We start from the raw sequence: 24,675 nt of genomic DNA, 5'->3' as shown, positions 1-24,675 counted from the left end.
ATTCCTCTCTCTCTCTGCATATACATACAAACATATGCAAACGCATACATATACAAATGCAGAAGACATACTACGCAGAAGACTTACTGCACGCTTATGGTATGTTATTTGTCCAATTAACAGCCCTAAGACTTACACTAGAAAACCACATCCTTAGTCTATGTACCTCAGAGCATAAAATATGCCATTTCCTCTTTCTCCAACAAAATAAAAGGTTGCAAAAGAGTATGTTGAGATTTTTTTCACTCTCATGTATCAATAGGTGGTACAGTTCCTTCCTTAAACCCATGGCAGTTTGTATGCATTATTAATGAACTGAACAAGCCTGCTGGACGCTGTAACATGACTATAATTGGTGTAGAACACAAAGAAATTGTCCCAATCCTTTCTGAGGAGAAAAAAGTGGTATCTTTATTCACACATTTGTTCTAATATTTAATTAAAGACTGTGAACACAAACAGAATTTCAGATAAAAAACAGAACAAAAGGGTATATCTGTCACAAAAGTGTAATTTCCTTGTAAAATTGAGCAGTAAGGAAAATGACACAAGATAAAGAATTAAAAAGAAACTGGACTGAAAACTCCATTAATGAATAGTTTTATTTTTTTGCTGGCTTCCAAAATTGAGAGTTGTTGCTATCATTGTTCATAAACTCTTAGGCACATGATATTTTCCTTTTAAGTCTCAGGCACACTGTAATGATGCATAGAAAAGAATATGGAGCAGAAAGACAATGTATGGAACAAAGATTTCAGTACAATGATTAGACCTCATGACTCCTATGGTTTTTATGAAACACAGATGACATCAAGGATTTTAAACTGCTATAGCAACCAATCTTCTTCTCTAGAACTGCCTTTTTGCGTATTGCTTTCCGAGTAACAGACCCAGTGAAAAGCTGAAGTGACCACCATAAAATGGGTAAGTTCTATGATATAAGATGACAAGACCTTTGCCTCTCCTGGAGTCTTGTTTGATTCATAAGCTAAACAAATTTGGTTTTAACTAAACCTCCAACCAAGCTGAATTACTTTATTTAACAATATAGACATTGGACTGCAGGGATTTTCCCTTGTGCAGTAAGTAAAATACATTAAGCTTCAGTCTGCACGAAGAGGAACAAGAGCTAACTGAACAATTAACATTTCAGCACATACTAGGTAAGAAATATGCCTTTAGGGTAGCAGAGGTTGATGGCAATCTGCATTTATCTCTGCAGCCTCTGTTTTGGTATTTGCAGTCACTGTTTTGATATTTCTTACTTCTTGGTTTCTCAGAACCAGTTTCTCTTGGCTTCTCAGGCAAAGACAAGGACTAATATCAACATCCTTTGGAAGTCACCTGCTGTGAAATACACGTGATTCATCTTTCCCCTATTACTGCTGCTGCTTCCAGGAGGTCTGTGAAGACTTGGATGTTTCAAGTCAAGCAAAAAGTCGAACAGAGAACAGTACCTTTGGGAAACAGCTTAAAAAAAGACAAAGTGGAAGCTAAAATGCTTTTCTTACACTATTTTTTCTGTGTTGCTTGTAATAAATTACAGATGATCAATTGTCGCATTAGAAATCAAACAAGGAAAAGTTGAATAATAAATCCCATGGAAATCTACTGCGTTAAACTGCCTTTTGAAGCAATTGATACTTTTTTAAAGGCAGATTTGTTTTAGCCTTTTTTGTTTTCTGCTAGTTTTTGTCTCAGATTCTTTGTTTAATGAGAAACTGGTTTTGTCCTTTGACCTTCCACTATGACCCAGAGTCATCCCAATCAGTGGTAATATTTAACTGAGGAATCTCACTTTGGGGACTAATGAGTCGGAATATGTCAAACTGTTCTCCTTCTCTTTTAACTAAATTTCCGATTGGGCATATCAGACAAAGTTAGATGTAGATACTCAATCTCTTGGCAATTTTGGGAGTCCTTGTTGGCTGTGCTATTGCTAAATTAAAAATATGATCTAATTCTGTGTTGTAAGTTTTCTAGTTCATCAGCCAACACAGAAGTCCCTACAACATTTCTATTGCAATTACATTATACTATCAGCTGCTAAAAGAGACTCTGAGTCATAAAATTATTCTTCTTGGAGGGAAGCAGAAAGAGAAAGGACTTGCTAATGACAATCTTAAGACTTTTGATCTTAATACTCAGTATCTTTGAAAAAGCTTCCAAAAAAAAAAAAAATTAGGCCTTGCCAACACAAAAAGAGTCATAGAAATTTAAAGTCAACTGCAGTGACAGCTAGATCCACTTTTCTTACAACACAATTAAGTCTAGACATCTCACTCCCGTTGAATCCAAAAGAAGCTTGGATTGAGAGAGTTTTATCAGAATGGTATTCAACCATTGCATCTCATCTCATACTATTTTTGTGATTTCCCAGCTCCACAGACAAACTACATGTTACTGGCGTCGAGCACTGTCACGCCCATGTGCCTTTGGCTGACTGGAAGGCAACACCACTGTCTGAGCAGGGATATGAAATGGAAGCCTGGAGATAGCCGTTGTAACTGGACCCTCATGTTATGAGGGACAGCCACCCTATGGGCGCACAGAGCTTCAGAGGCACCATTTTTCATTTTATTTTACTTAACAGATTAAATGTAATCTGGGAAGTAAAGAGGATTATGATACTAAAAAATAACTCTGAGAGTCAGGAAGCCTGAAAGACACAGCATCAGCATACCAAAGAGCCAGAGAAAGGTCTTGCCATCTTCAGGAACTCCTGAGCCAGCTTTCTATTGCACAATTCATTAAAATTACACCACTATACCAATGGACCATACAGCCACCAAGATCTCTCCATGACACTTTGCTCTGAGTAGGGTTTTACCCATTTCCTAGTCACTCTCCTTATGTCCTTCCCACCGCAGTGAGTGCTGCTTCCACTTTGAGAGGGAAAAAACATGCTCCCTTAACTGCAAACACGGGACTACACCACCACTCAACATGCCAGCTGCCCACAGTATCTAAGCAGCCCCAAGAAGCAGGGCTTAAGACCTCCATTTATTCATATTTTCCAATTACATGGTTCAAGATTTTTTAAAAGCTATTCATTTTTACTTTCCCTCTCCCCTCCATTCTCATCATGCTATAAAAAGAGACGCACATAGCCACCACACTACCAGTTACGCTAGCTTTATTTTCTCCAATTTGAAAAACAGATGAGTTTTTGTAAAATGCACAAAACCCTTCAAATACAGACACTGCCAGGAGCCTCTACAGAACTAACAGCTAAAGACTAAAGGTATTTCAAATTCATGAAACTATGCAAGACATTGCAAATTGGTCACAGTCTTTTCATCCTTCTCTCTCAACATCTTAAATTACATTTTACATTTCCTGTGGGCACTGGTGCATATAAAACTGCCACCCCCAAAACAGCATTCCTTAAAATCAGGAGATTAAAATCTTTCTGCCTTTCCCTGATACAAGGCATCTGTAGCAGACACAACCCTCCAAGGGTCAACTTACAAACCCATAAAAATATCGTGCTTGCCTCCCAGCTCTTGACATCACTTTTATTGTCTTTTTATCAAAATACAGCATTTGGGTATAATTCATAGGAACTACAAGCCTATGATTCTATGATTTTGCTTGATAGTGCCATCTACCTTTCAGTCTTTTAAAGAAGTATTTCTCTGTCATCCTGAAGCTATGTGGGCAGCAGATGAAACAGTTAATTTCCACGATTCAAATGTCCAGCATTGTCTCGGGACAAAAGGGAATGCCAATGCCACCGCAGACCACCCTGTGTGCAACACAAGCCTTCACAAAGCATCACAGGCCTTATACCATGCAACTATCATATCCTCTCCAAAATGGCAATGTTTTCCATTACAATAGCTTCACTAGCTGACGTGTGCGTGCTGAATCAGCCAGCAACTGACTGGCAGGATGAGAGAGCTGTAAACTTCTCGATGAGAGGAGCCACGCACTTCTGGTAGGGCAAAGTTGCCTGGAGAGTTCTGTGCATGTGTTGGTGAAGGCATCTCTGTCATCTCCATACTTCACAGTCACTCCTTGACGGCAGCCCGAGATGCACAGCACTATCTCTCCTGTCAGCCCATACTGCTTCTCTGAGCCCAGAAACTGTTCTGTGCAGACTGGCAATTCCTAAGCAAGCTCTTGAAGCTGTCTCTGTCTTGTCTTCCTCCCTATTTTCTGCCTTCTGCTGATTAAACTGCGCCGTATCACAGTGCCTGTCTTGGGTAAGTGTAGCTGTCCCGTAGTGACACACTCAGGGCATCCACACAAGCCACAGAATATCCAAGTACCAACAGCACAATGTGGAGGGCTGGGTTGCCCAGCATAATCTTTTATGATTTGGAAACGTCATCCCAAAAGAGACAGATAATGGGTCAGGAAAGAGAAACAGGTTTCTGTAGTTTGACACCTCCTCTCTAACCCTCCCCGCCCCAAACACAGGACATGAGATTTTTCAGGTACGTCCCACTGCCTATCCCCACAGGAAGCAATCTTTTGATGCACGCAGCTTGCACAAAGCGGGATAAGCATCTATTGCAGAGCATGCCATATAGAGGAAATCCACCACATGGAAGGGTTAATTCATAATAAACTCAAAGCTGAATGTTCATTTCCACGACTTTACATGGAAACAATTACTTTGAAACATTCACATAGGTGCATCTGGCTTCAAAGTAAATCCTCCATGCAGACAAGCCAATGCTTTTGTTTAGTTGTATGAGCAGCACTAAGCCTGCTTGTTGGAACACGCTAATGAGAGCAATATTTGCTGGTTCACATCTGAAGAAGGCATTTTGTACAGGTGCTTGTGTTTTGGGCAGAGCTGTTCCATATCTCTGTCCACATCCTTATGTTCAGTTACCATAAAGCAACTTGTTAATGGAACAGCTGACCTGAAATTCATCTCAGCTGATTCCTCTTTCTAAAGGATAACAGAGTAAGATGACGACATAACACTTCAGCCAGATGACACATCAATCTTTGGAATTTCAAAAACACCCGAGACTTGCTAACTCCAGCAGGCATCCACTGTGGTGAACATGAAAAGAAACTTACAAATTAAGATTTCAGCAATCCAAACATTTGGATTATTGAGCCCAAACCATGTCAGCCAACTTTCTGCGAAGAACAAAGATAGGAGACTGCATGCTTTCACAGATACAATGGATTTAAAGAGTATGATTTCCATAGTTGTACTGATTTTAACAACAAGTAATATCTCTTTCAACTCAACTCTTACAGGCCTCCAACAAGGCTGAGAAGCATTTTTTAAACCACATTACAGATTAATCATTAAAATCTAGAGAGATCTGTATTAGCTCTCAACATATTAGATCAAGCACCAGAAGCACTTCACCATGGCAACCAAGAAAAAAGGGAGAGTAGACAACATTAAATCTCACAGATTGCAGCAGCTGATTTAAAGTATTTAAGTTATTATGTTGCAGGAACACCTCAAAAAGTAGAAGAAACACATCCAACAACACCCCTAGTGTCAGACACTTTTCATATACTAACTCCCAGCTCCATGCTTGGGCCAGTTGATTAGAGGTAGCTAATTAAATATCCTGGCAGAAAGCTTATCTCCATTGATGTCACTTGTAAAACTCCTACAGACAACAGAGAATTTGGTCCAACATTTTGTTCCTCCGTTCAGCTTGATGTATCTAAAACCCAAAACACTAGAAACTCAGTGTCAAGGCCTGAAACAAAATGGTTATAGCCCCTGGATGTATACACAGAACTGGGAGTATAACGGAGTACCTTGAGTTTAAAAGGTCTGCATGACTGGTTTTTCAGATAAAGCAGGTTTCAAGATTCTTGGTTGCTAAGCAGTATCATAGCTAATAGCTTAATACACTTGATTCTTTTTCTCTATGATGTTAATTAAGAAATAACATCTTTAATACTAAAGTTCACCAAAACTCCTTGATCCAATATATGAAACAGTCTAAGCCTAGAGACAGAAATCACATCTGAAAAGTGGTATTTTCAGCTGCTGTGAGAAGATGATGATGACAAGCACTGCCACTGAGCTCCCTTTCGCGCCTGCATTTAGCTATGATGATGCAGAGGAGGCAGACTGGTCCCCTGACACACACAAACGGCAGCGACAGAATCCTCATCCACTCCATGACAATGGTGAAAAGGGTCAGTATTGATTAAATCTATGTTAGCACTTAAAATGCAACATGCAGACTGAAATCCTGGAGGCTTCCTTCTCTCCAGTCTTACAGTAATACAAAATTGAAACAGGAATTCTACTGCAGAATTCAAAGAATCCTCCAGATCTTCTTGAGGAAAACTTGCCGTGACATTAATTTGCCAAAGCAAAAGTTATTTCAGAAAGCTTTTGAGTCATTTCTCTTAAACAGAATATAGAGCCAACAAGAAAGAAAAGCCCTTAATGAATTTCACCTTTTTTAGTTCTCATGTTGCAGTTAAAGTCTTTTAGCGGAATTCCACAGGACGTCAAAAACTAATTTACTGCTGTTACAGTTTCAAGGAATGGGACAAATATATCCTAATTTAGCAACCTATAAGTCAGGTTTCTATTCTAAGATAGTTTTCCATGCTCTTTCTTTAGTCAATGTATAAATAAATCTTTCTGCAACAGGATAATTTATTCCAAAACAAGTATTTGAGGTGGATCACCCTCTTCAGGTGCCCATCTCTCCCTCACAGGCTGCCTAGATAACTATTTTGATTGAAACATGAACAAAATACCACTACACCTTGCCCTACTCGGAGTTTGCTTTATGGGCTAAGCAGTATATCTGTGTGTTACTTACGATTTTAGTAAAGTATCTTGCTAAATAAAAAGACATTTTAGATATGCTGGGATCCTTGTAGACTAATGCATACTCAGAACAATCTAAGACAATCAAATAAGTCATTCATGTTATACAGGATACATATTATCAGGCAAATTATTTGTTAGATATATTTCTTTAAGTGTTTTAAAAGAAGGTTTGGTTGGTTAAACTGATTCTTAAAATGATAAAAATTTAACATTAACAAATGATAATGAAATACATGTACTTCTGAACAACCAATTAATTCATACATTACATTAATACACCTTATAATATGTTAGTTTTGCTTTGTTGCTCACCTTGAAATATGGAAAAAATTGCTGCATTATGCAATGATTTTAATGTTATCTCAAAGTACTTATTGTTAAGTATGTGTGAAAAGCTTTACATCACAAAATCTATAGGCAGTAAAATAAAAATAAGATAAGTAGCTCCTGCTACAATTTTGAACTGACTGTACTTGGAATACATCTTCTTTCTTTAGCATTCTGCTCACTTGCTCCTTGCCTGGATTATAAAGATACATTTAGAAAATCGGGCTTGTTCCTTCCTCTTTTTCCAACTTCAATAACTTTCTGTCTTGAATGGAACACATCTAGACTGCAGCCGTAAGTGATGCTGCTCATAAAGGTGACCTGTCTTTGTAAGGGAAACCATAAACATGACTTCTGGCTTTGTGCTTGAAAATAGTGCAGGAGAACATGATATGGTGCAAAAGACATTGTAAGTTACCCAGAAATAATAAGTCCTTATGTATTTTGTCTGCAAAACATACTGTATTCATATTTCTGCAACCTTGGCTTTCAAAGGACAACGAGCACTAATTAAATGTTGCCAGTAAAGCAGGGCCAAAAGAATTAGATGGATGGGAATAATCTACAGGGGATATATCTAATGAATATCCCCAATAATCTACAGACCTCAGACCTCCTAGGATACAACAGTATCCCCTCAATTCTTACAAAACAAACCAAAATCCTTCACCAGGTTCCTGCTCAGTACCCCCTTGAGTCAGTAGAGGTGGCTTTAATACAGTTTTCTACTTAACAAAGCTTATTTTCAGTAACAAATGTTTAGGAAGCACACACATAATTAAAATACTAAAAAGCAAGAACGAGACAATGCAAAAATTTCTGTATTACATGATCCCTTTATCTTCTTGCATTTTCTTGTAGTAAAAACCTTTACACAAAAGGGACTTTCTTAAAAGACTGATCTAACTATTTCTAACCCTGTAGGAGTAAAAGTACACAATGAATTTGGTGCTGATAGGAACAGGGCTGAAGGTAAAGAAATGATCTGCAAAAATTGTTTTGACTTATTTTGTGGAAAATTTAGAAATAAACCAAATTTATTGCCTAGCGATATACTTTTTCCTAATGAAAAAAGATTTAACTGACATTTTTCAGATACCCTTCTTGGGGGACATTCTGAATCTTTTTTTTTTGGATTTAAAATAGATCATAACAGAAATTCTCCTTTCCATTTTCTTTTCCTTCAATACCATAACTCTTTTCATAAGTAAATGTCCCAACAACATTTTTTTGGAAAACAGTTAAATATTGCATTACACTAAAAACTGTTCAACATTCAAGGTTGACTCAACATCTAAGATTTGTGCTTATTTTTTCTTGCAAGTTTTGAGTTTGTTAAAGCATGATCCTCATCTAGTTATGAAATGCGCCCTTTTTTTTTTCTCATAGAGTTCAGGTTTTTCTCTGTTTGGCATACTATGATCTTTATGTCTGTATTTTGAAAGTAGATTAATTTTTTCCCTAGTCTCTGCAATTATAAAGACAAATTGTTTTTTGACTTCACAAATAGCCACAGAACTTCACATCATGAATATAAAATATACCTAGTTATATATAACCAGCAAGAGACCATGCAATCACAGAAAAAATATAGTGTTGGAATATTAATTTTTCATTGACTTGCTGCAGTGACCACGAGATGGGACAGCGTAAGGTCCTAAGGGAAAGGAGGAAGCTAAAGAGCAGACTTCGAGTCCAAGCTAAAGAGCAGACTTCAGCTTGTCCAGGGCACTGGTGGGCAGGGTCCTGTGGGATGCAGCTCTCAAAGGCCAGAGCCCAGTAGAGCTGGGTGATCTTCATGGAGAGCCTCCTCCAAATGCCAGAACGGTCTACTCCAATCTGCAAGGAAGCAGGCAGCCACAGCAGGACACCAGTGTGGCTCCAGAGGGAATGCCTGACCAAGACCCAGCACAAAACAGAAGCCAGACAGAGATGGAAATGGAGAGAGGCTACCCAGGAGGAATAAAGAAGCCCTACCTGGCAAGGCAGGGATGGAGTTTGCAAAGCTCAGCAGGCACTGAAACCAGTACGGATGTGAAGGGTAACAAGAAGGGACTCTACAGGTACATCAGCAATGAAAGCCAAGGGAAATATGAACTTGCTGCTAAATGGGGTGGGTAACCTAATGAAGCACTGAAAAGGCTTGAGGTACTTGATGCTTTCTTGGCTTTGGTCTTTATTGGCAAGGTCTGCCACCCTGATCCCTGTGTTTAGTAGCAGAGGGATTTCTTTGGCAAGAGGGACACTCACAAGTCCATCGGTGTAGATGGGATGCATCTAAAGCTGCCGAGGGAGTTGGCTCATGTCTTGTAAAAGCGGTTCTCTATCATCTTTGAAAGGCCACTGGTTAAGGACTGAAACATCTGGCCAGTGTGGCTGTGAAATCTCCGTCTTTGGAGATATTAAAAACTTGACAAGTGCTGAGCAGCCACGTCTAACTTAGACACCAGCCCGCTTTGAGCAAGAGGTTGGACTGGATGACCTCCAGAAATGCCATGTCAGTTCTTCTGTGATTTTACAACTATGCCCATTGCCTAACCTATGCATCTAAAACACACTCCTTGCTGACCACAGATACATTGCTACCAGCTGGAAAACAAGACTTCGAAATTGCTTCCATGCACATTGAAAACTGAAAGCAAGCATTTTCAAAGTTGTAGATGTCTCTAACCCATATAAAAAGCTTCTGTTATACAGAAGGGCTTCATTATTTCATTGGTGCAAAGAATTATTTCTGCTATGGTGTCAGGACTGTACAGTGACAGTGTCTAATCATTCCAGGTAACCCCACTGGTATGAAAAGAAAGTTCTTCATTTCAAATGCTGTAATATACAACCCCAACGCATTTCACACTGAGTCTCATCAAAGAATGAGTCTCTGTCAAAATCCCAACAGCAGATACATTTTGAGAGCAGAGGTAGAATTACAGTGTAAGAAAAGTGTCACCAAAAGCTTCCCCTGGAATGAAACAACTTCATTTAAGACACTACCTATGGAGTCAATATAATTGGGAAGGGTGACATTCTCACTCAATTTCTCATTTGCAGGCAGAGAGACAATCAGCCACACAATAAACCCTGTTTGTCTCAGGCCGAATCAGTCTATTTTCCTTGTTGTTATTACTATAGCAGAGAAATGAGATAGAGATCCTAATCCTGATTACTTACATATCAAAGAATCAAGGAAAGAATGAAGACTGCAAAATGATCGCTTTATGAAGAAACAAAGACATCAAAAATGAGTTTAAGATCCATTAGTGAGGCTTATGCTGATGCTCAGTACAGAGCACAGGGCAGAAATTTATTAGGAATAGGACAGTTCCTACAGCTCACGGGGTCTCTTTGACACAAAACCAAGAGTGTCATAGTCCCCTCTTAATGTGCTGGGCTTGTGTTAGCGGACATGCAGGTTAATGCTTTTTTTTTTTAAATCTGAAAATGTATTGTATTTTGTCCAAACCCATCTAACACAGATAGAGGCATCAGCGTTGCTGGCATCCTTATACCATTTCTATATCTCCTCTGGAAGCTTGCTTCACAGTTGAATCCCCAGCAAATGAGCACCCATTTGCGCAAATTGTGATCTAGAAGAGGAGTACAACTATCAGGGCACCTCCTGCCCTAATTTCTGGAAGCAAATGCAACTTTTCAAAATCACATGGGTAACGCTGACAACACTGACACCTACGAGTTCTCAAGTGAGGTACCTGCACAGTTAAAACGTGTCTCCCAGGAATCGACTAGACCCACCAGTTCAGAGCTTACACCAATCAGAAGGAAAACACAGAAACAAACCTGGTGTCCAGCAACCAGGCTACTGGAATTTAACATAATAATTTTTATGTTTATTTTTTTAACTACTAGTAATTTTTCTATGCAATGCACTAACATTTCTTGTCACTCAAAATGCAAAGCTTATTCTGCCAACTACACAACATCATTTTCTACATCGAGTGTTTGTCAGTCCTTGTCCTTTCTTTCCTTCTACATGCCATTACAAATAATGACATTTTTCCTTTCCTGCATTCTCCACAGTCACTCTTTTGTCTTGTTTTCTGCCTCCTATCTACACAGCTCTGCCTGCTCCTCTCACAAAAACTCACCTACCTGCAATCCACCCAAACACCCTGAACTTCCCTACAGACTCTCACTTACATGTATCCATCTGCTCTCAAAAATTACCCCACCAGATTTTTTTTTCCTCTTCACATAAGACAGACCTGACTCAACTTTCCTAATGTGAAAAAAGCAATAGAGCAACAGTGACTGGAGCTGCCTTGCTCCAGCAATTATTTTTTCAACATCTCAAACCAAAAATAAGTATCAGGAAAATGCTATTCCTCTTTTGATACCCAAGTATTTTGGAGCTGCTGCAATATCTTACTCTATTTTTTGAGCTACCCAGAGGACACTTCATTTCAAAACTAAAATACTTCACCATTCTTCATTATGACGAAAGTAACATTATTTTCTCGTTTCTTAGCCATAAGGCAGCAAGACTTGCTGTATTATCAAATGACTGCACAGGCAATAAGCCACTGGGTTCATAGTTGAAGTGACAGGACATCAACTACCTGACAAGGTCGATGACTCTCTCCCTTGGAGCAGTGCTGACTGGCTCATCATTAATCATTATGATCTGATCCCCTGGTATAAGCTTTCCTTCAGAGGGGCCACCTGGAGACAAATGAAAAAAAAAGCACAAGTTAGTAGACCATTGTAAACGCACAGACACACTCTGTTGTTCACATAGTACGAGTGCTTTTTTCTTCAACTAATGGCATATTTAACACTGACACTAATTCTGACATTACCAGTACTTCCTCACCAGGAAAATCGCAAAAACTACTGAAGTTCCTCAAGTTAAGATCCAAACCCATACTTAGGCACCTAAAAATAAGGGCTTGATTTTCTGGACAGCCAAAAAGACCCACAGGAGGTGGCCTAACTCACCCTTTAAGGTGTGATCACCCATACCTTACCCATCCCTCATCAAAGTTTCTCTAATATTCTTGTAAGAACACCCTGAGGACAACTCCTTTGCCTGTAAACAAATGATCCTGTTTAACTGCTGTTAAGACCAGGAAGTCCTTTTCCCTGGTGTCTACACCAGATCTTCCTTGTTGCAACACATCATTTCTTGCCCCAGGGAGAGTAACACTGGAGAACATCTTATTCCTCCTTCCTATGAAACCTCACATATTTGAAAGTGATTTGCAGGTCTCGTCTCTGACTGTTCCATTCTCTGTCTGCCTTCTAACCTGTTTCCTTAAAACTGAAGACAGTAGGTTTCTGTACTTCCAGCCTTTGAGTCCCTTTTCCTCTAGATTCCTACCACCTGGTGAACACAAGTTTTATGTATGTCCAACAGCATTGCCACTTTCAGTTAGACACCGATATTTTAGTCTGAGAAGACAATCAGATGTGAATGTGTCTACATGTTTTGGATTCTGACACGGCTGAAATGCATACTGAGTTTATGCTTTACAAAATGCACATAATCCTTTGCTTCTTAGCAAGATACATGCCCATAAGAGAGTGTGACATCACCAACAGCTGGTGAAAAGATACATCCTGTTTTTAAGCTCTGCAATGATGAGACATAAAATCCCCCAATAATATTACCAATATGAAGATAGTCTTAAAATAAAATGCTTCAGTATCAAAACCAATTCATTCAACAATTGAGCTTATGCTGTTCCTTTTCTGTTTGGTTTCAAAATTTTACTTCACTTACATATCCAGCATAAACAGATACAAGTCCACATAGGAGAATGTTGTCCTGAGCTCATCTTTCCTCCTATTGACTTGGAATAGAGTATAATAAACACCTTTTTCAAACTGAACTTTAACATAAAACTACATTAGTGGTGCTAACTTGTGAGAAAAAAACTGTCTGGATCTAGTTCAAATATTAGTTACACCGTGCATTTCATCTGAAAGCAATACAAATATAATCAATGCACACACGTGGGTAAATGACATCAGAACTTCACAAAGTCAATTTTGCCTCTCCTCTGCTCTCTGCAGGGGTTCTGGAGAACATATTGAACAGGAGCAAAGTCAAATCCCTGCCTTTAGCTCCAAGGCAATTTTACGTAACAACTGAACTTTTAAGCAGAGAGACCAGGAGCCCGCTATTTGGGAGACTGAGCAGTCCCAGGTCTGGTCATAAGTTCAAAAATACCACAAATTTCACTTTTTTCACTCCAGGTAAGGCATTTCGGGATCTATTTTGATGTGACTTTTTGCCACATAGTTATACAGATGTATTCATAAAAAAAAAGCCAGTAATAACACCCCCGTTTTCAAAACCAAATGTAGTTAGAACCAATGTTATAGTTAGAACCCTAGTTTCTCCTTGTGAAGCTGATGGTAAAAGGAATGAAAAATATGTAAGTTTTAATCTCACAACTCAACGTACCTTTTGAAAACACTGATTCAATGGCAATGAAGGTGACACCAAACCAACATAAACGTAACAGGGAGAAGACCTTCTTTCTTTAGAGGAAGTGGGTCAGCTTCTTTCAGGCAAGCAATAGTAATGGCTCAGAGCAATAACCTAAAATTGGCTTTCTGTTAACACATTTACATAATGTTCAAAAATGAGTGCAAGGAGGGAAACTACTCAGTAATACAAGGCTTTAAATCCTACCTAGTATTTGTGATGATTACTTTGTCTGCCTGAATATTTTAACAGTCCTCAAATTTGTAACTATATTTCATCTCAGCAGATTAAGTCCAAGTTTGCTTTTGGGGTCAGGTGGGGAAAACATACCTGGTGTTACTGAGCGTACAACAACTGGCTTTTCACTACCAGCCACAAACCCAAATCCTAGCACAGGATCCCTCCTCATTTCCACTTTCCGAGGGGCTGGAGGGGTTATTTGGCAGCTCTCTATTCGAGGGTCTTCAAAAGTGGCTGATTGTGTCATGTGACTGTGAAAAAAAAAAAAAAGATGGAAAAAGGAAAAAATCATTAAAACATGATTTTGTGGTATCTACTCGAGCAAAGCAACTTCTGCAACGATATGAGATGAATACCTGAAATGTTCTCACTATAGGAACTAAAACATCAACTTAAGTGTTTTTCTATTATGTTTTCTTATACATAAATTAATAATGCACCTGGCAGGTCTCAAATAATAATCAATAGTATCAACCTATAAAGAGGTCTGTCTTTGACAGCATACATTCAATCATACCCCATATATGAAAGAAAAATAACCGAACAGTAAAGTCTTTGTCATCTGTACTTGAATTTTTCATCCTTCATTTGTTGGAGGGGAAAAATGATAGTGACCTACTCACAATGCAAAACATAACAGTTAAGGGTCTGCCAGCCTTTTGCAAGAAGAGAGGACACACATTTAATTTTTTTTTCTAAAATATTAAGCAAGTTTCCAAGCTGAGCCCTCTGAAACAGACTACCTAAGACACAGGTAACAGTTCTATATTTACTACTCGAGTAAACACTCTGGAGTCATTCCAAATTGCACCAGGGTGAAATAAAGATTTTAAGAAAATCTATTTATCAGCCATTACTAAAATACTTTACTTTCACCTACAGTGTTCTGACCAAGTTTACTTATCACACCTAGAAGACAAAATTCTCATGGCTGGAGGGAAAGATCTTGATTTTTCAAGCAGGAAATAGAAAGGAAGAAAGCTATCCAACATGAAATATCTATGAAAGAGTTCACGGTTTAAAAGCATAGAGATGCCTAAATTAACACTAATGAATACTGAAATGTGACTGATGCTGTATGCAGAGTGAACTGGAACATACTTTATGTTTCCCACCCAATGCCCGGAGCTCCCTGCTGAATCACAGCCACCAATTCCCAGTGCCAATTACACAGACAAACAGACCACTTCAGTGTGATATCCTTCCAAATGCCATTAACTGAACTCACGTGCTTCAGGAAACCTAGGCACCCCTGCAGGCAACAGGCAATACCTGGTCAGCTTAGCAAGAAGACAGACTACAGCTCGCGGCATCGGGTTATCGCGGTCTTGGCAGAGCTCAGACAGTGTTTGTTTAAAGCTGCCTGGCCAAGAGTTAACTCTTCTTTTATCTTCACGAGACCGTAAATCTGGAGCTGCTGAACTAGCTCCAACTCTCGGTGCACAAACGCAGCAAAGCGAGCGAAGTCCCAACCCTGCCTGCAGGAAGGGCACAGGCTCCTGTGCTGAGAAGGGTAACAGGCAGATGCCCAACCGAAGAATGCCGCAAAGGACATCAGGGAGGCAGATACCCCTACAGCAGTAGGCAGTATCATCAGTTTAAAAGTTGGTCTCCTCATAAATAATCAACAACATGAAAATCAAGTAAATTTTCCATAGCCTTGTAGTTATAACATGTTATAACACGAGAGTTAAGGGACATCTCATGTGACCAGAACTGCTGCACTCACTTCCTGTCCCTTTTCCACCTTCAAAAACAATTCCCTGAAGAACTCCATGCAGGCAGTCTGCAAGGAGCAAGGCATCATTCAGAGATCTGTTTTCAGCATCAGTGACAGGCAAAAGCTTCTCTGATATTTCCCCAACACACACACCTTGGGGATGACATCAATTTTTATTCTCTCCATGGTCTGCTTCTATTACTGATACACAGAAGAGCAGCAAAATCTCAGTAAACTCTCAGTGGGAGTTTACTCCTGTGACTGGATTTTTCTAGGGCTTTTCTTCAAATAAATTCTCTATCACTAGATTCAGTCTGCCCAAGAGTAACATGCTGCCTTTTTGTGCATATGATCAGAGGTAGCAGAAGCTACTTCCTTACAAAAATAGGAGAGACAGAGCTAATATCTCTGTGCTCTCTTAGCATCTGCATAAGGTGAAAGCAACAAAGAAAATGGTAAAGCATCACATCTGATACTTCATTCTCCTCCTCCTCTCATCCCTCTAGTTTTTCTCAATTAATTTCAGATAATTTTTTATTATGTTTATTCAAAAGAACTGTTAGAAAATCCAGAGAGATATATGTAGACTCTTTAAGAAGTCTATCTTCAAGACCTCCCAGCCACCCTCCTCCCATCAACTCCTATTTACGATTTGGGCTTCTAGATTTTCAAACATTTTATCTTTCAAACGGGACACTTTCTGAGGTGTCACTGGTATTTCAAAAACTATCTATTTCAGCTTGTGAACTTTGCTTTGGTAGAGAATACGAAACTCTGCATTTGTCACCTCTTTTAGGTGATAGCCTTACCAAACTTCTCACAAAGTTAAAATGTTCTATTGAATCATTTCTTCCTAATAGCTGTTTCCGTTTTTGTAACTGGGGCACTACCAGCTGACGCTGTCTCCAAAGAGGAAATGCCGTATTTATAAGCAACTTCAAAATACCACTTCAGCCTTTGAGAACTATTTTCCTGCCATTGTACATCCTCTCTCTTCAAGCACTTGTGTAGTCTGGTTTGAAAACTAAATCATGAAGAAAAAAAAGCCAAAACAACCCCCCACGAAATCTCACCAACAGCTGCACTTCAGATAACAAATTCCAAGAGCAGACATAGAGATTTGCTCAAAAGAGCAGCTCTGCCACTGGATGCCTCGCTCCAGCCATTGCATCGGCTTGTACTGAGGAGCTGCAGCAGCACAGCATTAGTTATCCAAAGCCTAAGCAAGAGGATCAGCAAGGAACAGTCCATCATGATTCTGAGTGGCACAGCAGGTTTTATTGATTTTTTAAGGTTATCCACCTTCAAATACATCAACTAAAAAGGCTCTGCACTCACGCTTCCACAGCTTGCTGCATCAGATATTCTTGTATCATTCAGTACGTTGGAAGTGTATTTCAAGAGAGCAGCAAGATATATCAATATGATCCCAGAAGAGATTAGATGAATACTCCAAGCTTTGTGTGATGGTACGTTGACAAACCTGCTTCCTCCTGTGGCTAGTTCATTATTGAGATGCCAGTTGTAGTACCATAGTTCAAGACTAATTTGAATTTTGTATTAATTAGACGTCTTTGATCTTCATCTCAGCTATGGAAAATATCGACTCCTGAAGAATAACTATGCTAAGAGCAGAATCTAATAAACTTGGACTCAAAACAGCCACCTTGGGGAACTTTACACAGAGCATCACTTACACAGTGAAACATATACAAATAACTCCAGCACTGCAAACTTCCTATTTGCTTCGTACACAGTAAAAAAATGTGTTTAGATGGTACTGTACCTGGTTCATACCTAAAGATTTACTTTTCTGAAAGGAAAATGGAAGAAAAGGGCTGGGATTTCAAGTATGAACTGTTCTTTCCCCATACACAAACACAAGCTGCCCTTAGATCACCTTTTCAGAAAAATACGTATTTCCTACCATTTTCAGTGACTGAGTCCGTGCTCTACAAAAGGCTATCTTTGATGCACTCTTATTGTGAGCAGTGGGGGACAGCGGCAACTATTAAGGAGAGTAATTCTTCGAGAATTTCTTGAACAGAGATTTTATATACCAGCCTCTTCCAAGAGACAAACTACCAGCTACAGAAAATCATAACATAAGTGTAATTCCAAGTACTTAATGCTCAAAAGCTTTCTGTGGCAACTACTCTACTCAAAAGAGAGGGTAAAAGGGGAAACGAGAACGAAGTCATCTGACTGTACGTGCACCAACACACAGAAGAGAATGGAGGTCTTTCAGGGCAGCATAAAATTGGCATGCACACTCATCTCCAAAGGGTCCTACATTGAGTGAAGGAAGAAGAATATTAGGAAAGAAAAACACCTTGGGGAACACTGACCAGCTGCGACAAGGCAGCCAGCACCTGCAAACACAATTTAGCTGCCCAGGCCATTCTGGGGAGCCCAAGGTAATAAGTGCATGCCTGAATTCACGCTCAGGAAAGTCGAAGGTATAGTTTAAGGCTGGCAATTTGAATCTTCACATCATTAGCTTCCTAATGATTAACTTAGTAATGTTTTCTATGGAAACCTTCCTAGTATTTTCCTCATTCAAATTACACACTGAGTAACCCAAGGAATATCTAAAACAAAGACTGCAATTAAAATAAGAGCTTGATTTAATAATGCATATTAGTAATTAAAAGCAAAGTATCCCAGAACAATGATTTTTCAGCCTTTGGATTTTGACGTGTCATTCCCTGACACTTAGGGATTAGTGGGCTAATTCTGCAAGGTTTGTCTATGGCAGCTAAGAAAGCCTGTCCTCAGCAGGCTGAACTTTGTTATGCAGGAGTTAGCATTTCCACAGGAAAATGCTTAGGGGTGTAATTCTTCTAAGAAACTGAAAACTACGGCATGAATCCAGAAACCCTGGTTATGATAAACATTATTTTGGAAATACATAGCAAAAGGCACCTGAACAGCTTTAGCTCCCTTCTGCAATGACATCCAAAAAAAAGAGCAGAAAAGGTGATACCTGAAGGTGAGTTTAATAGAGCTGCATGGTGACAAACACTAAAACAGCTGACCTGTAACCAAATGGCTGGTGCCTCATAACAATACAGCGTGGAGATAGGCTGCAGTTTGGTGTTTCATTCTGTATTTCCATGTTACAGCCTGTTTCAATTACTTCAAAGATTAACATCAATCCTCAGTTTTGAGGGTTTTAATCTCTCTGCTATACACATTGATTTAACTACAAAATAGACTCTGCTTTGACTTGAGACACAGCAGGTGTAATCCTGGTCAATGATGGAGGGGAGTCTGAGGAAATGTCAAAGCACTCATGAGTTGATGAGTGGAAGTGGGCGAGGAGGATGGAGATGAGGACTTTTTATCAAAGGTTTAATTCAGAAATAACAAAACCACTTCAAATTGTTGAGCACTGTTAAAATCCTGTGTCATTAACTCGGAGGAGGTGGAGGATCTCCTTTGTTGATTGCAGTTGTGATTTTCAAAAAGACCTATGCAAGTTACAGACACCGAACAAACTCCATTTACAATTGCCCAGCTGAATCCCCGAGACCACGAGACTCTGCCCATCCTGCCTGAAACTACACTTTGGTTCATACTCTATTACAAGCCTTGGGTTGTGCGGTCAAAATTTCATTTGCCACTCCAAGTCGCAGAAGCTACTGCAGCAACAAAAGGAAGTAGATTTGATTCTCACTCTATCACCTGTCTTCAGGAATTAGCTGTAAGTAAAATTGCTTGAGACTCCAGACAGTATTATGGAAACTGATAATATCATGAGGGTATTTTATAGTTTCCCCCCTTGATAATCTGAAAAGACTATCAAAACAATGATGACAGTTAAAAGGAAACCGTCATAGGTGAAAACAAATACATAAACTCTCCAGAGGATGAAAAATTGACCTTCATCTTAACTAGCAGCCAAATATGAAAAATAATCTTCTTCCTTCCTTCCTTCCTTCTCTCCTCAAATTCCTGGCATCTCTCAGCCTACCCCAAGTTAATTTATTTTCTCTAAGAAATCCCAGAAGAATTGTTAAGAACTAGGACACAAGTGTCAAAATCATGCATCAACCGTATCTGTCTTCTACTTGGAAATGACATTTCAGGAAAAAAGTGCCCAAATAGTTATTACATCACTAAGTAAAATTTCTCTTACAGAGAATCTGGTGGCTTGAGAAACTTTCTCATTCTGTTTTGCAGCAAACCAGAGAGTTGCTCACAGCTCCAGAGTTCTTTTTAGACATACTTAACAGACAAAAGTTTTATTTTCAGCTGTTCAAAAAGGAGTCAACTTCTAACACTTCAACAAAATATTCCCTACATTTTCAATGTTTTTGTGCAGGTGCATATGTTAAGAATTCAGTATCACAGGCACAAAATATAACTGGGAAGATTTATCTGGTTTTTTTCTTTCTTTCTAGGACTATTTTTCTGCCCCTGTGTCAATTCTGTTTTTTTCATAAGCTTCTTCAGCAGTTAAATCCTCTAAAGTCAGGTCATTTTATAGCACCCTAGAAAATGTTTGGCATATGCCATCTGGATGAACATATGGTAAAAATGTAATTAGAAAGAAAAAGGTTTGCTGGTTTCAGAAGAAGTTGGTGACAGCTTTTTGATAAAATTGGATACAGGGAAATCTGACACGTAAAAAATTTCAAAATTGACTCTTCCTCCCTCCACTGCCAGGCACGATGTTCGATCTAAGCAAGGCAAAGTGAAGCAAAATAGCAGTGAATAAAACCAAGATGAATACGAATTCAGATGGATAAAAAGATTTATACTCAGCTTCAGTCAGGCACTGGGAGAAATACACGGAAAGTATATTTTACAATGACAATTAGCACCCTCATACTGAGAATATTACATCCGTAATACGTGAATGGTTCTGTAAGCTGCATATACTGTATATGAATGCTACATATTGGGAAGAAAACAAACTTCTATACTTGACTCCCACGAAGACATGGAAATAAGCCTCAAACCCAAACTGCAGACTAGCAGTTTTCTGTTTTGAGTTTTGGATCTACAGATTGCCAGAGAGGATCCCTTTCAATTGTTTTCACTCAGGATGGCCAAAAGCATTTCTGGAGCTCTGTTCACGATGGACACCGAGTTTCCTGCCTGCTGTATTGAGATGGGGCTCAGCCAAATAGCAGAAATTGCATAGAAACATCTTGGTGGAAATTGGCCATGACAAAGGAAGGGCCACAGAGGATGGGAAGGAAAGACATGAAAGGACCATGCAGAGGGTTATGAATATCACAAGATGAGTTACAGAGTAAAAAAAGGACAAGAATGAAAAAAAAAATGGTTTTCAACACTTGACTATGTTAGGAAAAAATCTCAAAGAATAATCTCTCCCAGAAGAAGGAATGGTAAGAGTTGGAACAAGAGCTCCCAGCAACACTGGCCACCTTAATGCTGGAATTGTCTCCTCTGTAAGCAGAGTACGATGCCAGCCTCTGCCTTCCTCACTGCCTGAAATGCACAGCCTACATCAGTGTGCTGACGACGAGTACGTCTAAACTGCACCCGTTCACGTATGGCATATAATGCATGCTGACAGCCTCCCCTTGAGGTGTAATTACGCTGCTACACACTGTACTGAATGGCATTTCTGCACCCAGTGTTTTCTCCTGGCAATCTTTTCCCACCAAGGTGACGCTGGCTTCAGCAGAGATGCTCCTGGGTTGGAAGCCTGTAAATAGGAGGAGATTCAGTGGCCTACTCTGCTGGCTTGAGCAGGTTTACACAGCCAAAGGAAGCTCACAAATTATTCATATGTACTAGACTGGGGCTGAAGAGCCAGCTGCCTCCCACAAGCAACTCCAGGGCAAGCCTGCCTGGGGCTGCGTAGGCACAGGGAAACCTCACCATCGGAGGGAGCAAGGCAGCAGAAAAGGCTGGGACCAGCATCAGCTGGTTACGCCAGGGGTCCCAAACGCACCACCAACTGGGCCTTGCCTTCTTCTGGAACAGAGATTTAGGACCCCACCACGTCACTGACACGTCCTTCCTGGAAGAAGCCCTTCAGCGAGCTGGCTCTTGTGTGCAGCACAGGCTGGTGGTGCAGCTGCAGGACACAGGGCATCTGGCCACCTGCCTGGCGCATCTCCTTCAAGAAGGAAATTGTGCAAGAAGTTATCAGCATCACTGGCACTCCTCCAAGGCAGGAATGTCTCACACTTACTGGGGTAGGATCAGAAGTACACCCTGGGTTTTTTCCCACAAAAGGGATTTTTTTTTTTTACATGATCTGAGAAACTCCATGTAGGATAGTGAACTACGCTGAGGCCTTTAAAGATGAACTCAAGTGTAGCTTTCCATTATCTTCTATACGTGCATCAATAAATCCTATTGCAACTAAAGACATAGCAAGGGCAAAAAAGAATATTTACTGAACTACAAATACACAATAAATTCAGTTGGGCTGAAAATGTCCTCTGGAAAACAGAACAGACAGTTCCTCCTCGACCTGCTGTTGGGAGGTTTCATGCTAACCCCACTGACAGCAATCTGTCAGCTCCTGCCTAGTCGAGCTCTGCAGCAAATGGCACAGACCTACGCTGAGGGCCGCCAGTGTTCCTCATCCAGTGAGGAAAAGGAGCTGCTGTCTCCAACTCAACAAGAACGATTTGTCCAACTGAAATGACAAAAAAAGAAAGGGAGGGGAGAAACGCCATGGAAATAGCTTCTAAGTTGCCGGTTAGATTAGGAAAGCTCCTGACTAAAAAAATCTGGTCTGGTGCAATGCTGGAGACTTGCTTTGACAGGCACATGTCATTCTCTGTACACACTAAGTGTGGGTACCCCAGTAACGTGGTAAGAAGACAGCATCCAGATTTAACGTGCCCATTGTAACCCCCTGGTACAGCTGGGCTTGGCATGAACAAACAGCTGAAATACCAAAGCCCCTTCAGCATCTCTGTACCTGCCTAACTCCTGGTAACTCAGCACAGTAACGACCATATGGAGATAAGCACTTACACAGAAGTAAAACCCATTTGTTTCTCCTTTGAAGTGAATCTTCCTCATTCCTTCAGCAACTGCAAGGATGAGCAGGTCACAGCAAGGGCTCTGAATTATCTATTTATTTCCTCCTTTTCACAGTCTACACTGGAAGGCTCCCAAACGAAAGCCAGCCCTTCTGGTGGTATCACATCAAACCAGCATTTCATCTATTGCCTCTTCAGCAAAACGCAGCCTTTTGCAGGTGGAAACTAAACATCAGCGGGAAGCAGCAATCAGGTGAAAGTAGCAACGAATGGGTTAGTAGATACGAAGTGGGTACTCACTACTGCAGCTGCTTAGTTTATCCACAACCACGTATTTAAATGTTCAGGCATTTTAACTACTGTATCATTCTGGCAGGGTACAGCTCTCCGCACTCAGAAGCAGGTTGGAGAGCTGGCTTCAGCAGAGGGTAACACAGCAACCCAGTTAGAAACATGAGTTTCTCTGAGTTCAGGAGCACACGGAAAAGCAATCTGTACGGCAGTACAATAAGCTGTCTCCAGTTTCCCATGCCGGGCATGAATTCTCTTCCCTGAAGACTGGAGCACAGGGAAGCTTTGAAAGTTGCTGGGCTTTTATAAAGAAGTCCAACTTCTGCACTGAAGCAACGAGTGCAAGAAAAAGCTCTTCGTTCTCTGGCTATCTGACAGAAGTGAGTTTACGTAAAGTGAAAGAACTCTACAAGCAACCAAGGTGTACAGAATGAATTTGAAAGATTTTCACAGTAACTCATAAAAACCCCTAAATCAAGCTTTCACGTTCTGTAACTAAGTCTTCACAGTCAGTGTTCAAAGAAAATCTTCTAATTCTGTAACAACTCCAGAGAAGGCCTCCAGGACAGAGTGGCAAAAGAGAAACCATCTCTTTTCTTTTCCTTTTAACAACATACAAATAGAGAGGATTACTCTTCTTGACTGCTGATTTGGGAGTGTGCCATTACGACTCCTCAGCAAATGCAAAATGAGAAAGAGAACTTAATTGAAATAATCCAGAATGACAGATTGCACTGATGGGAGGTGAGGCTGCCAGATAGAGCTGTCACGCACAAATTAATCTTGGGATATAGAAAGGCAAAAAAATCAGGTGCATTTGATCTTTTTTTTTTTTCTGATAGATTATTCGCTATACTTTAGCACAACACAGCAGAATTATTTTTCTGGGCCTATTTTTTCATTTCAAAGTAAGTTTCTAACCTTTGTAAGTGAGAGCACTGCTAGTAACCACAGGGTATTTTATATACGTTAAAAACAGGGGTGCTGCTGATCATAATTCTGCTTCATTATATCCAGGAAGCTTTCGCTAAAGCCTGTGGGTAAGTTCTATTTACCTATAAATGAAAACAAATGCCCAAGTACTAATCCATTATGTTTGACAGTATTTACATAAATATTAGTAAAGACAGTATGCATGGTAATGATGTACAAGAAACATTACCTCCATGCAATCATAACTACCAGCAAGCTTTCTCATAAGGTAAAGCAGTTAAAAGGCAATATTAGACAGTTCAACAGACCCCTTGGGGTTAAACTGCTGAAGAGAAGCCTATTCAGATAGCAATCCCCTACTTACAGGTACAGATAAAGGTCAAATACAAGTGTCATTTGCAGTAATCTTGGAAAAAAAATTAGAAGAAAATGATAATGGAAGTTGCAGCCAGGCTGATCAGCACATCAAATCTCCCCGTTCATCTCAAGAAGTCCCAATTCACTGTAGACAGACAAGTGGAAGCTCTTAATAAGGCAAGTAAACGAAACGTGCCAGAACGGGAGTTCAGATACCATGAAATGAAGGATGCAGGTTTTAGTAAAACACTCTGATTTCAAATGCAAGGAAGCCAAATCAGGTGTTATATTAGGGACTCGAAAAGGAGAAGGGTGTATATCCAGCTGCAGCTGGGATGCTTTGTCCCAGGCAGGGTCTGAGTCAGTACAACAGAACAACAAATCCCCATCACAAAATCCTACATGCAAAACACAGGAATTTATGGAGCCAGTTAATAATCGGCCAACTTCTAATCCAACTTTAGTAATACTACTGATATACCAAATATATATGAGATCATTGATACATTTTAATATAAATATTTACCATGTAATCTGCCAACATAGCCAAACTCTTTGTTCAGTTTAGCAGTTTCTAACAGGGATCATAATT

At 39.9% G+C, this 24,675-nt stretch overlaps 1 protein-coding gene across 3 annotated transcripts in view; it reads right to left on the bottom strand.

The window, feature by feature from the left end:
- The window catches only part of FRMPD4 (FERM and PDZ domain containing 4), a 316,048-nt gene that overhangs the window by 56,986 nt on the left and 234,387 nt on the right, over window positions 1-24,675 (bottom strand). For all 3 annotated transcript variants that reach the window (XM_075428441.1, XM_075428461.1, XM_075428451.1), the window contains exons 3-4: window positions 13,893-14,053; window positions 11,689-11,791 (exon numbers count right to left, since the gene is read on the bottom strand). In XM_075428441.1, coding sequence (XP_075284556.1) covers window positions 11,689-11,791; window positions 13,893-14,053 — 264 coding nt within the window. The remainder of the gene's footprint in view (window positions 1-11,688; window positions 11,792-13,892; window positions 14,054-24,675) is intronic.

Source organism: Opisthocomus hoazin, chromosome 1 (assembly GCF_030867145.1).
Source record: "Opisthocomus hoazin isolate bOpiHoa1 chromosome 1, bOpiHoa1.hap1, whole genome shotgun sequence".
NCBI classification, from domain to species: Eukaryota; Metazoa; Chordata; class Aves; order Opisthocomiformes; family Opisthocomidae; genus Opisthocomus; species Opisthocomus hoazin.
Note: the sequence above shows the minus strand (reverse complement) of the source record. Positions and strands in the feature narration are given on the sequence as shown.